Genomic DNA, 14,817 nt, shown 5'->3' with positions numbered 1-14,817 from the left:
GCTAACAGGAAACCAGCAGGGCAAGTCCAGTGCCTTACATTGGGCTCCACGTCTGCATGGCAATTTGATAATCATTAGTATGAGGCTACACCTACTCCTCCACCCCCCACATCAAGACAATCCAAGATTAAGACTGAGATGATTTCTAGATCTCTCTTGCTTTTTCTTCATGTGAGGGATGAGTTCTAGATAAGAGGTGCCATTCTCTGCACTAGATATGAAATCCTCCACTCCCCCAGTAATGCAGAGAAAGATTTCTAGGTAGATGCCATGCAGCCAACTCAAGGACTGGGATGGCACACTGGCCATCTACTACCTTCCTTAACCTGCACTGGATACCTGCAAAAAGTTGTGACAATTAATCAAATCTCGCAAAGAATCCTAGGCCAGATCTTCTGTGTGCTCTGAGGAAGATGAGAAACCTACCCCAACTGTGCCATTTCTTCAATGAGAGAAAAATCCTTCACAACATCACCAGGACGCTGGGGGAACCAAGGGGCAAACAAGAAATCTGGCAGCAACTGACAAATCACAGCAATTAACCAAGAAAAACTCAAGAGGGGAAGGGTGGGCAACAAATGAGAACCTAAATACTCAGGTCGAGTCTTTTAAGGTCACCTCCGCCTTCACCTCAGTGGAGGGTACAATTTTGAAGGCCACTGGTGTGGTGAAGAAAATTAGCTCAAGACCCTTCCACCAAGAGGGACATCATGGATAAGGAAAGGGGTGCCTCAGTCCACGTATGCGCGTGCACACACACAGACCTGGACCCACAAGAGGGCCTATTACCTGCTTGTCAAAGTCCAATTCCCACCGACTCATGAATGGGAAGAGGGCTGCAATTTCAGCAAGATTTATGCAGAATCATACTAAGAAGAGATGGAAAAGACCTACTGGCTACATTAATTCATGTATCTTGTATGATGTGCTGATGTATTAGGGTATGATTCCTTAATGTGCTTTTCATTGTCTTTGTAGTGCTGAGTTCCTTGAACTCTCAAGGGCTTCATTAGCAGAATGGGAGCATTCAGCCCCCTGGCTGATGTCCTCAGCCTGTTTTCAGAACCAGGCTGTTAATCAGATAGTTCTTTGAAAATGTGTGTTTAAACCAGGAGTTTATCCAATTTACATAATATAGGTACATACAATATATCATTTAATGTATTGTGTAAATGTTACCATAAATGAGAAAACACATATTTTTAAGGCATTCATGAATTCAATTCACTGTGATTTGTAGTGATCATTATTTGTGACCTCCAGGTATTCATGAAGATGCTTATAAACCTCTATGGCTTGACAAATGCATATCATATACGTGGTTTTTTAATCCATTATTTGCTCTTCATTATTGCCTGTTCTCACATTAAAGAGTTTCAGTTATCCATTTAGGAAGCAGAAAGTATACTGTGTGACCACCCAAACACAATGAAAAGAAAACAGTCAAAGGGATCAATTCACAAGCAGTTTGCAAACAGCCCACAATCTGCTAAATTCTGTGAATGCTTTTGAATAATTTATAATTTACAACTAACAGAACTGGTTTGCAAATAATTCATAAACAAAAAGCAGCTAAAATAAATCAAATATTTGGTTCAATGAATACTATTTGACTTGCTCTCTTATGAACTTGGCTACCACTAATTTACACAATTACTCTCACTGAAAAAGCAGTATTTTATATTGCTTTCTGCTCATCAGGTAGTACAGACAACATTTACAAAGCCAAGTCATGTATCAGCTGAACTACAAAATATACCAATACAAATAATACAATGTCCTAAGCATTTTCTGAAATCCTAAATATTATATTTCACGCATTCAAACTGTGCCCATTGACAGCAGTTGTTCACATTTAGGTAAGGTCTCTAACAGCGGAGCTTACATGGATTTAATGAGTTTATGTTTTTCTATAGATGCAAAAGATATTTGAGAAACTTCCAGGATTCAAAGAAATTCATGTGTTAGGATTTAGGTAAGTAAGAAAACAAGACTCATTCTATTTACTGCTAGGATTCCCTCATCATCACCAAAAGGACTATTACAAGCAATTTTGTTGTAGAAAGTATGTGGTTATAAACATAAATTAGCTTTTGTAATAAGAATGGAGAACAGCACAGACAAATACTTCCAAATGAGATTGAGACCTTCAGATTATTAAAAAAAGAGAAGGAAAAAGAACTTCTGATTCCTTCTGGAAAACAGAAATGCTATTTCAGGGACCCATTAATATGCACATCACCTGCCATCTGTTTATTTGCCAGCAGTCTTGTGTTAACATAACTCAAACTACTTAAGGAAGGGAAGAAAGGGTTCTGGGAGTGTGCCTGTCTCTTCAGACTATTGTTCTGTGCATTAATCATGTGCCCCTTATGGCTCACAGAAAAATGTCTCAGCAACAGAAGGTTACAGTGGGAAAGGTAATTAGGCAGTTACTCGAGAGTGTTCTGTACCAGGCAGGGCAGTTGTTGTAAGCTGCTCTATTGTATTGAGTACTTTTATGATATTTTCGTATGATCTGTGATTTTTTTTGCAACAGGTTTGTTCCACCCTATCCAAAGAGTCTCACTTGTTTTTAATACAATCTTGAATTTTTAAATTTCCACATACATTTACCATTACTCCAAGCTGTCTTGTAGCTTATTAATAAAGAATCTGCAGCAGTTTTAAAGTTCAGTTGTCTCACGATCATAACAATCTGTTGCTCATAGCATAAAAATATAAACATGCACACTACCCCCCCCCATTTACAAATATTATAAAAACTACAAAATAATGTGCGAGGTGGAGATTAAATGCAAAGGCCAGAACTTGATCTCCCAACCTAAGGTCTGGAATCCTGAAGTTCATGCAGGTCCTTCCTCTATCAGCACCTCCACCAGACTAATTTGCTTTGAGTAACACCTTTCAATACATCATCCCCTACTCTTACAGAGTTACTCACTCCTTCCTAGTTTTCCTCTCTACAGAATTACTGGAAAAGAAAAGGCAAAACAGAATGGAAGTAAATTGTTAAACTTTCTGATAGATAAAAAAAATGAAAAGAAACAGTGGTTATGGCAGAACAGTCAGGAAAAAACATTTAGCACCTTATCACAATTACCTTAGTTTGGCCAGGGAATTATTTTATCTTACAAGGAAGGGCAACCAATATAAAGATGCCTGGGATCCAATAGGCACTTTTCTGACACATTCGCAATCTGTTCTGTTGCTACAATGAGAATAATGGTCTGCAGCAACAGGACTTGTGAATCTGTTCAGCATTAGGAAGTTTGCTTTTTTGGATCATGTGTGAGTTTGGCTTCCATCCGCTAATGATTTTTCTAGCTTCAGCGTGTAAATTGAATGTCATCAAGGTAATTTAATTTTTAATCTTTACAGAAGCAAAGACATTTATGTTCATTTTCAGTGTGCTACTTTGCAGCATTTTATGTGAAGTCAGTTGAATGAAGCAGGAATAAAAATTGAGGAGACGCTATCCTAAGTATGCACAAGCTGTTGCTAAAAAGCATGTTGCTGCATCAGTTAAACTGGAGAAGAGACTAATTTTAAACAGATATGTTATATTATAGGGGAACTTTATCATAGCAAACTCAGTTACAGAGAATCTCCTGCTATTGAAAACTTATCCTGAGGCCTCACACTACTTCTAATGAATGCCAAAGGGGCACATCTCCTATGGATAGAGACCAAAACTCAAGTTATGGTGAAGAATCCTAGACAGCAAGTTATGTTAATGGAGATGCTGCTTTAGACTTGGCCTTTGCTCTTTTCAGTCTTCATGGAAATAGAGTATAGGTTGAAGCTTCTGCCTGCATTAAAATTGAGATGCTTTAAGAGATTTAACTGCTTCACGCCTCTCTGCTGCCTCAGGGACAGTGGCCACCATTAAAAAGTCAGCATTTAATAAAGATTACTGCCATGTAAGACATAACTAAATTTTCCTGTACCTAGAATAAGAAATCACTGTGGTAAGTGTTAGTCCTTTCATTCTACCAGGTATACTACCTACACAGTGCCAACATTCATACTGACATGCCCAGAGAATTCTGGCATTTCTCGAGGTCCCAAACCTGTTTTTCTGCAGCACAGAAGCTGCAGAAAGGATTCACAGCAAAAGGGTTAAAGAAGTTATATAAGCTTTACACCGAGTACACTCCAGTGAGGCCTGATTCTATCATGCAATTTCCTGACAATTTTAATTTCTATCATGCAGTTTTGGAAAACTGCTCACTATGTATGTACTAATTAATTTTGCTGTGTAAAAATGTTACTGTACATTGTACACAGAGCATGTACTATTTCTGATGTGTAAGGTGTTTTGCCATTTTTGACAGGCCAAGTCTTGTTTGACTTAGCTAATTGGCCCTCCAGAGTATATAGAACCCCAGACAGAGGAAGCCAACGTACTTTAGGGAAGGGGAGGAGTTACACTCATTCAAGCACTGTTCCCTGCAGAGAAAGTTAGACCTTCCCCAAATTGTTATTCAGCAAATCACATACCGTCTTTCCAAGTAGTGAGCACGTCAATATCAGGTTAAAATGTGCTTTCATTTTTAAATAGTTTATCGTTTATTATTTCCTGCTGAAGAACATTCCACTGAGCCAGCTAAATGCCCCCAATGCTCCACCCTGCCATTTAAAGACCAAATCTGGCAGGCTCTAAGCACCAACATCTTACACTGAGGCCTGGTCCACACTAATGAGGTAAATCGATCTAAGTTACGCTAGTTAAGTTACTTAAGATACATAACTTAAGTCACGTAGCTTAGATCGATTTACAGCAGTGTCTACACCAGACCCACTAAATCGATGCCTGTTGCATCAATCACAGCAGCGCCGATTTAGCCCATGGCTCCAAGCAACCTGAGATCAGTACCTGTCCTGGTATCTTATTCTCAGTCAGTAGGGGCTGGTAGGGTTGAGAAGCCAGCATATTCACCAGTCTGGAAGAGTTAGGGAGTACACTGCACCACTTAGTAATGATGTCACCTCATGAGAATTAGAGATCAGCTCTGATTTGCTCTGCTAGGGTTTCCCCACTCATTCATCTTTGACTGACAAGAACATTGTTTTATGAGGTCTGCAGCAGGGGTTGCTACTCTGTTGGGTACTATGCTGTGTGCGTGTGTGCGCATGCGCATGTGCGTGGCAGCTTAAGGGCTCCATTATGGCTGGACTAGAGGATTCATCAGGGAAACAAGAACAACGGAGTGTTATGTCTGTCATTAAATTATAGAATGTCAACATAAGACTTGTCCTTCAGAACTGTACATGGCAGGTAATTAATAGGTCAGATTACTTCTGAGGCTTAGATTTGGATAGCAGCCAGTCACAGGCTCGGTCCCAGATTCTCTGTAGTTTTGAACTTCACTGGGAAGGTGCAGATTAGGAACGACAGCATCACAAATTGTGTCATTTGTAAGTGACTGGGAGTTCAAATCTTTGAGCAATAGAGTACAGTAAAATTCCTGCACACACACTCAGACAAAGCAGAAAGATGCCCATCATTTGGAGGGGAAAATGTATAAAGATGGACAGCAGACTGACATTTTTCACATTAAAATAAAGATGACAAAGAATAGGTAAAAGACAAATTGTCCTGAGATAAATGTGATATATGACTGCCTGGCTTAACAGTTTACATGGATCTTTTCTCTCTCTTTTGCAATCCATTATCATGTCCTATCTTGTGTGATGAAATGAAGCCGGAATATGGAAAAAGATGGGTAATTCAGCTGCATTTTTTTTAAATAAATGTAGTGAATAATTTGATAAAACACTTTATTTATTGATGTGGCAAAGTGAATTAATTTGTCTTTTGTTCAGATACAGAATCTGTGGTAAAGAAGAAGCATGGCTTCCACTTGCGTTTTAAAGGCTCATTTAATCAAAGTGTAACAGCCTATGTGTGAAGAGGGACAAAAATTCTTTAGCCTAAATAACTCTACTAGATAAGCAACATAACATTGATTTGAACAGTTAAAGATACCTCTATCCAACGTAAGGTTTAAGTAGAAAATGTCATACTTTAAATTATATTTAAAGGAGTATTTTGGCATGACAGCTGCTTGCTAGTTCTGTTTCCACATACACATTCCCTTCAGTAAGTATGTAGGATCTAATTTGCTACTTCAGTCCCCAGTTCAGACAGAAGTTGAACAAAAAAAGGCCAGTTATATCTCTGAGAATGATTTGATAAGAGGCAAACTGGCTCTCATACTTAACTGGTAATATAATATAGAGTGTAGAATATTTTCTTACAGCCTAAGAATGCTGCTGGCGAATAAGATTTATTATTTACAACAGATTTACAACAAAAATGGCCTACTCCTTTTACTGGATTTTTGCCATGTAGTATAAATGTAAATTCATAGCATATCCCAGATAAGAGGCCAATTCCTCTCCCTTCAGTTATTCATCATTGTGGAAAGCTGTTTCACAATTTCTGTTTTTAGAATTAATGTTTGTTACTTTTGTAAAAAAAAAATGTGTATTTACTGCTTATAAAAAGTAACAGATTAATAGTCCTGCAGATCACATCTTCTGTTTAGCTATTGAACAGGAACAATATTGCAGCAATACTGCAAGTTTCTCCAAGATAGCCTGATCTACATGACTCACCCATGACCTGGAAGAACTAACTTGAATTGTGAAAAGCTACTTTTTCTTTCCATGCATATTAAGTCCTTAGCTGCTCTTCTAAGACAGCTAGCAATATTACCTATTGGGATGGGAGTTTGGGAATCTCGCCACTATAAACTGAAATGAGTTAACCAACTCATTTCACATAGACTATTGTAGTCAACAGACGGTTATGACTTTTAGTCACTGCCAGCATGGGTTTATGACTGTATTTTAGCTAATAGCCTAGGAGTGAAAGACTTAATGTTCTATTACCGATCCCACAAACCATGCAGCTCACCAGTTCAGCTTTAATTGGATTATATTTGCCAATTCTTACATTTCCTTTGAACAATGGATTTTTTTCCTTTGGTAAATAAATCCAGTGTTTCTGTGCATGGAATTTTTAATTTTTCAATTTTTTTTTAAATCTCAGCGGTGGAAAAAGTAATTTGGAGGTAACTCAGTTAGATAATTAGGTTAGATGTATAATTACATTATTTTATAGAAAAAATTTGTCATATTGGGGGCTATAAGAATCCTTTTAAAAATGTTTGCTTGGCATATAACTGATTTTATTGTAGCTGATCATTGCATTCTTGCACTGCAGGTCAAGCAACACCGTAGCAAGGTACGTTGTGAATTTTGAGAGAGACAGCTCAGAAGTAAAAGGCACTGGGGATGATATCTCAACTATTGGCTCCAATAAAGTTGAAAATGAAAAAAGCCCTCTTAGTACAAAGGAAGAGGAGGAGATACCAGGAATTAAATTCACAGTAACAGACCTTCATCAGCTGGTTGCCATGGCACTACAGGAAGACCAGTCCTTGATAATGGACCTTGGAACACTTCAGTTTACCAATGGTCAGTACATATAGGCTGATAAGTTCATACATCTAAATCTCTCTCTTGTTAATTTATGAGAATCATAGAATATCAGGGTTTGAAGGGATCTCAGGAGGTCATCTAGTCCAACCCCCCGCTCAAAGTGGGACCAATCCCCAGCTAAATCATCCCAGCCAGGGCTTTGTCAAGCCTGACCTTAAAAACCTCCAAGGAAGGAAATTCCACCACCTCTCTAGGTAACCCATTCCAGTGCTTCACCACCATCCTACTGAAAAAATATGAGGTTTAAATAAGATTTTTTTCCTTCCCTTCCAGCTTATTTCCATTTGGTATAATTAACCTGTTAGGATGTGAACTGCAAGGCTTCTAAAGGGTTCATGGGTCTAAATGAAGTGTGCCAAAACGAAATTCCTGTATTGATTTAGAAATAGTCTAAACTATTGATAAAAAGTGTCTTGGAAAATTTTTTGAAAATAGAACATTTTAATGTCAACAAATTTTTTAAAAACTACATTTTATTGTTTAAAAAAGATGGCCTTCTTCGAGAACCAAAAATACCCACTTTTTGTGAAATATTTCAATCAGTAGCTCCACTGAGAACTGTGGGATACAAACCCAAGAAAGCACTAGATTTAGAATTACAAAGGTGTGGATATAGGGCAACCCTGTAATTATTCATTACACAGGTCAGCATGGCTCATGTGGATACATTGAATAGTTTGTGCTTAAACTGGTTTTAACCAATAGGAATTTTCTACAGACATATCTCATTTCCACTGACTATGTAATGCATAATACTGAGTGCGGCAAATAAATTCCTGCTTTACTTCCTGTAGTAACTTAAAAATAAAATTTACCTCTCATTCTCATTAACTCTGATTTTTAAAAGTATTTCAGATGAATCATTATGTTTCCATCAGTTTTTATCTCTATTATAGAGGTTATGCACTTTGATCAGCATTCAGTGCGCCATTATCTTCAATATGCAGCTTTACTGAAAAACATACCTTGCCTTTTTTGTTTTGTTTTGCAGAAGCTATTAAACCATCTAGTGACTCAGACAATGATATCAAATCAGTGGTCACCATTGCTCCAGCAGGCACTGAGTCGGTAAGCTAATTCTGCTTCTTTCTCTCTCAAAGGGAAACAAATAATCTAAAATTATCCCCCCCCCCACACACACACAAACTGATGCTAAAAATAAATAGAATCCTTATAATAAATGCAGCCAGTATGAGTAGTATGTGTTATTTTGCAAAAGTAAAAAGTAATTGATTGAAATATTTACATGTGGAAGACATTGCCTGGTTTCCTCTGATATTTATAGGAATTACAAGTTATTTGGTTAACCATCATCTAAACGATACATCTCCGTGAGTGAGATAGAACAAAGCTCATGGTGTAATAAAATGCAACCTTTGCTCAATTAATTTTAAAGCAATGGACTGTTATACATTTTATTTAGGATCACGTTCGCATATGACAAGCATTGGTCTACATTTCATAACTGTGTAATTGAGCCAATGGTTGCAAGACTTTGTAGCTACATTGTATCAGACTCTCTAGCAATGAAAGCTACACCCTGTAAATGTTCTCTGAATTTGATTTTTAGGATGATGGTTTGAGTGCTGAACTCCCACTAGGTTACCCTAGTCCAGCAATGGTGGAGCAGACAGGAGATGATTTGATTAGTGAATATACCACTGGAGATATCAGTGCCCCTGAAAATTTTATTTCATCTAAACCTGCATTTCCTGCCAAACCCTCAAGTGAACGGGCTAAAGAACAAGAATCGGAATCTTTAAAGGAAACTGAAGACATGAACATTATTATTGACCACCAAAGCTCTACAGTGCCTTTCAGTACTCTGGATAGCTCCAATGGCCCTTTAAAATCAGAGGATTCTGATTTACCTCCTCCAGCAGATGAGTCAGCCAGCAATGATTTAAGCACAAGGGAATCTGAAGTCCCAGCTGAGCAGGCTGTCACACTGGCAGCTTATACTACACCACCTAACTTTCTGCAACCCAGTGATCAGAAGAGTGAAGCTGAAAGGAAGAAAGAGCAGACCGTTAGCACAGATCTGGGAGTCAGTCAGGAAAGTCTATCTGGACAAGGTAGGTTATAAAACATCTGTACATGAAGAGAAATAAGAGACACCCAGTTATGGTGCCACATATCTACAATTTAGTAAGTAGACTAAATATTTGCTTAAATTTACATTTTGAATTGCAGCTGAATGAATATTCTTACATCATCAAGAGTGAAAATATGAGTTAGAATTTTTCTGAGCAAACATGTCTTTTAGGTTGTCTTAGGGGTTTGGAATGGGTCCCATATGAGGAGAGATTAAAGAGGCTAGGACTTTTCAGCTTGGAAAAGAGGAGACTTGTCGGGGATATGATAGAGGTATATAAAATCATGAGTAGTGTAGAAAAAGTCAATAAGGAAAAGTTATTTACTTGTTCTCATGATATAAGAACTGGGGACCAACAAATGAAAATAATGGGCAGAAGGTTTAAAACAAATAAAAGGAAGTTCTTCACACCACGCACAGTCAACCGGTGGAACTCCTTGCCTGAGGAGGTTGTGAAGGCTAGGACTATAACAGGGTTTAAAAGAGAACTAGCTAAATTCCTTGAGGTTAAGTCCATTAATGGCTATTAGCCAGGATGGGTAAGGAATGGTGTCCCTAGCCTCTGTTTGTCAGAGGGTGGTGATGGAGGGTAGGAAAGAGATCACTTGATCACTACCTGTTAGGTTCACTCCCTCTGGGGTGCCTGGCATTGCCCACTGTTGGTAGACAGGATACTAAGCTAGATAGACCTTTGATCTGACCCAGTATGGCCTTTCTTATGTTCTTATATGATATTCTCTATGAATAAGCAATAGAAATCTGCAGAGAAAAAAATACATATGGTGTGAAATTCTGGCTCCATATTAATACCAAAACTCCCATTAACTTGAACCAGGCCAGTATTTCATCTGTGGAGTCTGAAATAATGCATGAACAAAATTCCGAGGCACACAGTAGTGTCCAGTCAGTATTCTAGAGCACCATAAACAGTGCAACCCCTATTTTACATACTAACTGAGGATTGAAAAATTCATAAAATCAAAAAGTTTATAAAACTGAATTCACAGTTACAATAGGTACAGTGCATAAGTCACAGTACGGGGCACTGTATCACTTTCTTCTCATCCTTCAAATCACTGCAAAACAATTTTCAGTGCATTGAAGGCATCAGAATATGAAGAGACATCAAGTTGTTCTTCATTGCCCTCACTTTTGTTAAGTGATTTTTTTTTCTGTTGGGAAAGATGGTTTGTATAATTGGTCATTTGTATGATCGGTGCTGGTAAAATCAAGGTTCTGCTGCATGCATTTCTAAAACAGATGACTACAAATAAGAGCTAAGGGCGCACTATAATTTCTTCCCTGTCTCTTCCCCTCTTTGTCTCCAAATAAAACCAAACAGCCTACCCAGTTTTCCAGTGAGTAAAGAGGTTCCTGCCCTCACTGCTAGCTAACCAGTCTGCATCTGAGCCCAGAATATAGCTTTCTTGGCTTTTCTTAGCCAACCATCCCCTACTACTTCCAGGATAACTCTGGGGCCACCACTATCAGCAGTAGGAGACAGGGCAAGGAGCAAGCCAGGGATCAGTGAAATAGAGCAATGCTGTCTCCATTCAGGAGCACCATCCTACCCTGTCATCATAGCACCATTTATAAGCCTCGAAAAAAAGCACTGGAAAGCAGGGAGCCCTGAAAGGTTAAAAATCTCTCCAAGTTAGACAGTTCCTGAGGGTGAAACCTTCCAGCAGCCACTGTTGAACATGGAGAGGTAATTAAGTGAATGAAGGTATGTGCAGCTATGGCAAATTAAAGTGGGCCACCCAAATTTATGATCTGGAATCAGCACCCAACAGGGATTGGTCTTTCAGCTATATTCTCAAGTGTTTTGTCCAGTGCCATTTTAAATAGCTCTCTCTGGAATTAGAGGGACCCAGGGGCTGAATGCCTTTCCCCAGTGCTTGCAAATTCTGTAAGACAACAAAAAAGGTATTTTTAAACTGACTCCATCATACACAGTGCTTGAATAGGCAGTCTGATCTCCCAATGATCTTCTAAGTCTCCTTCTTCGTATTTTGTTACATTCTGGTTGGTAAGTAATGTTAGGATTTGAACCACATATATGGTGTGATGTTTTCTAAGACAAATGGATCTACCGTGTGTGTAAATGTAGTTGTGAACAGTGTTTCTATATTTGTACCTCTGGTAAATATGGTCAATTTAAATTTACATCTAAGTTTCAGAGTACTCAGTGCTCTACAGCAGTGGTTCTCAACCAGGGAAGGCCGTGAACAGGTTTCAGCGGGTCCACCAAGCAGGGCCAGTGTTAGACTTGCTGGGGCCCAGAGCAGAAAGCCGAAGCCCCACCACATAGGGCTGAAGTCCTGGGCCCCAAGCCCCACCACCCGAGGCTGAAGCCAAACTTAGCTTTGAGGGGGCCCCTGTGGCATGGGGTCCCAGGCAACTGCCCTACTTGCTACATCCTAACACTGGCTTTGGCTTTTACATGCAGAAAATCCGTTGTTGTGGCACAGGTGAGTTGTGGAGTTTTTATAGCATGTTGGGTGGGCCTCAGAAAGAAAAAAGTTAAGAATCCCTGCTGTCATAAATATAGAGGAAAGGGTAGCAACCTGTATGTATCCTTGGAAGCTGTACTGAATTGCCTTACCTGTAAAGGGTTAAGCAGTTCAAATAACCTAGCTGGCACCCGACCAGAAAGACCAATGAGAAAAGAAGATACTTTTAAATCTGTGGGGAAAGGCTTTGTTTGTTGTTGTGTGTGTTGTTCCCTCTCCGTAGGGATGGAGAAGCCAAGCAGGTACAATATCATCTGAAAAATATACCTGGAATAATCCATTTAAAACCACAGAAACTGAGAGTTTCCTTCCATCCTGATTTTGCAGATGTGATTCTATTACTTTTTTCTTTATAAATAAAGTTGTTCTTTTAAGAACCTGATTGATTTCAGTGTCCTGAAGACAAAGGGTCTGGTCTGTGCTCATGTTTCTAAGGCAACTGGTTGGTAGTTTATTCTCAAGCCTCCCCAGGAAAGGAGGTGAAAGGGCTTGGGGGATATTTTGTGGGGCTAGGGATTCCAAGTGACCCTTTCCTGAATATTTTGTATAAATCACTTGGTGGTAGCAGCAATATCATTCTAAGGGTATGTATAACTACAAAATTAGGTTGATTTAATAGAAGTCAATTTTTTAGAAATCAGTTTGTTACAGTCAATTGTGTGTGTCCCCATTAAGTGCATTAAGTCGGCAAAGTGCGTCCACAGTACCGAGGCTAGCGTCAACTTTCAGAGCGTTGCACTGTGGTAGCTATACCATAGTTCCTGCAGTCTCCTTCGCCCATTGGAATTCTGGGTTGAGCTCCCAATGCCTGATGGGGCAAAAACATTGTCGTGTGTGGTTCTGGGTACATGTCGTCAGGCTCCCCCCCCTCCATGAAAACAATGGCAAAAAATTGTTTTTCACCTATTTTCCTGGGTTACCCATGCAGACAAAATACCATGGCAAGCATGGAGCCCGCTCAACTCACTGTCACTGTATGTCTCCTGGGTGCTGTTGGCCGACGTGGTACAGCATTGCTACACAGCAGCATCCCCTTGCCTTGCCTTGCCTTGCAGACGGCAGACAGTACAATACGACTGCTAGCCGTTCTTGTTGTCCCATGTGTGCTCCTAGCCAACCTCGGTTAGGTTGGTCAGGGGCGCCTGGGCAGACAGGGGTGCTCCTGGCCAGCCTCACTGAGGTCGGTCGGGGGCGCCTGGACAAAAATGGGAATGACTCCAGGCCATTCTCTTCTTTAAGTTTCATCTAATAGAAATTCAGTCCTGCCTGGAATATCATGCCAGCTGGAGGCTTCTGCCTCAGGCTGCTCTCCCAGTCAGCAGCACCGCGTGGTCGCACCTACTGCAGCCTACCCCTTGCTCCCATGGCTCATAAAGCCTGGACAGTAGTAAGGAGAAGTTCAGCTATAGGCTGAGCAAGTGCATAATGGTGGTTGAATGTGCCTTTGGACATTTAAAAGCTTGCTGGCACAGTTTAATGACTTGGTTAGACCTCAGCGAAACCAATATTCCCATCATTATTGCTGCTTGCTGTGTGCTCCACAATATCTGTGAGAGTAAGGAGGAGATGTTTATGGCGGGGTTGGAGGTTGAGGCAAATCGCCTGGCACTGATTACACACAGCCAGACACCAGGGCAATTAGAAGAGCACAGCAAGACGTGCTGTGCATCAGAGAAGCTTTGAAAACCAGTTTCATGACTGGCCAGGCTACGGTGTGAAAGTTCTGTTTGTTTCTCCTTCATGAAAACCCACCCTCTTGGTTCACTCTACTTCCCAGTAAGCCAACCGCCCTCTCCTCCCCACTTTGATCTCCACTTGCAGAGGCAATAAAGTCATTGTTATTTCAAATTCATGCATTCTTTATTAATTCATCACACAAATGGAGGGATAACTGCCAAAGTAGCCGAAGAGGGGTGGAGGAGGAGGGAAGCACAGGGGTTGGTAGTTGTAGGGTCACCCCCTAGAATGACATGCAGCTCATCAAAGAAGTGGCATGTCTGGAGCTCTAACCTGGAGTTTGCCTCTCTGGTTCTTTGGTAGGCTTCACGCGGCACTGCTGCAGGTCCCTGTTATAACCTTTGTCCTTCATGCCCTTGGAGATTTTTTCCAAATATTCCAGCATTTCATCTTTTGGAACAGAGTTAGGATAGCATGGATTCATTTCCCCATACAGCGATCAGATGCAGTACCTCCCGTTCAGTCCATGCTGGAGATCTTTTGCAATTCTGGGACTCCATGGTCACCTGTGCTGATCAGCTCACTACACTGGCCAAACAGAAAATGAAGTTCAAAAGTTCACGGGGCTTTTCCTGTATACCGGGCCAGGGCATCTGAGTTGAGAGTGCTGTCCAGAGCCGCTACCCCAAATTCGACTCAGCAGGGTCAATTTCAGCACTAATCCCCTCGTCGGGGAGGAATACAGAAATCGATTTTAAGAGCCCTTTAAGTCGACAAAAATGGCTTCATCGTGTGGATGGGTGCAGGGTTAAATCGATCTAACACTGCTAAATTTGACCTAAACTCATAGTGTAGACCAGGGCTAAGAAATTAGTGTCTTAGAGAAGTTTTAACCTAAACTGGTAAAATATAAGCTTAGGGGGTCTTTTATGTGGGTCCCCAATCTGTACCCCAGAGTTCAGAGGGGGAGGAACCCTGACACCTGCTCTACAGAATGAGCTACAGATACATTCCCTGTCC

General features: G+C 40.3%; 1 protein-coding gene across 1 annotated transcript in view; it reads left to right on the top strand.

Moving 5' to 3' along the window:
• IMPG1 (interphotoreceptor matrix proteoglycan 1) overlaps positions 1 to 14,817 on the top strand; it is a 105,527-nt gene that overhangs the window by 42,060 nt on the left and 48,650 nt on the right. The window contains exons 8-12 of the mRNA XM_030554210.1: positions 1,917 to 1,975; positions 5,709 to 5,729; positions 7,235 to 7,488; positions 8,504 to 8,580; positions 9,083 to 9,587. Of these exons, the coding sequence (XP_030410070.1) occupies positions 1,917 to 1,975; positions 5,709 to 5,729; positions 7,235 to 7,488; positions 8,504 to 8,580; positions 9,083 to 9,587 (916 nt within the window). The remainder of the gene's footprint in view (positions 1 to 1,916; positions 1,976 to 5,708; positions 5,730 to 7,234; positions 7,489 to 8,503; positions 8,581 to 9,082; positions 9,588 to 14,817) is intronic.

Source organism: Gopherus evgoodei, chromosome 3 (assembly GCF_007399415.2).
Source record: "Gopherus evgoodei ecotype Sinaloan lineage chromosome 3, rGopEvg1_v1.p, whole genome shotgun sequence".
Classification (NCBI taxonomy): Eukaryota; Metazoa; Chordata; order Testudines; family Testudinidae; genus Gopherus; species Gopherus evgoodei.
This window is presented reverse-complemented; position numbering and strand designations above follow the sequence as displayed.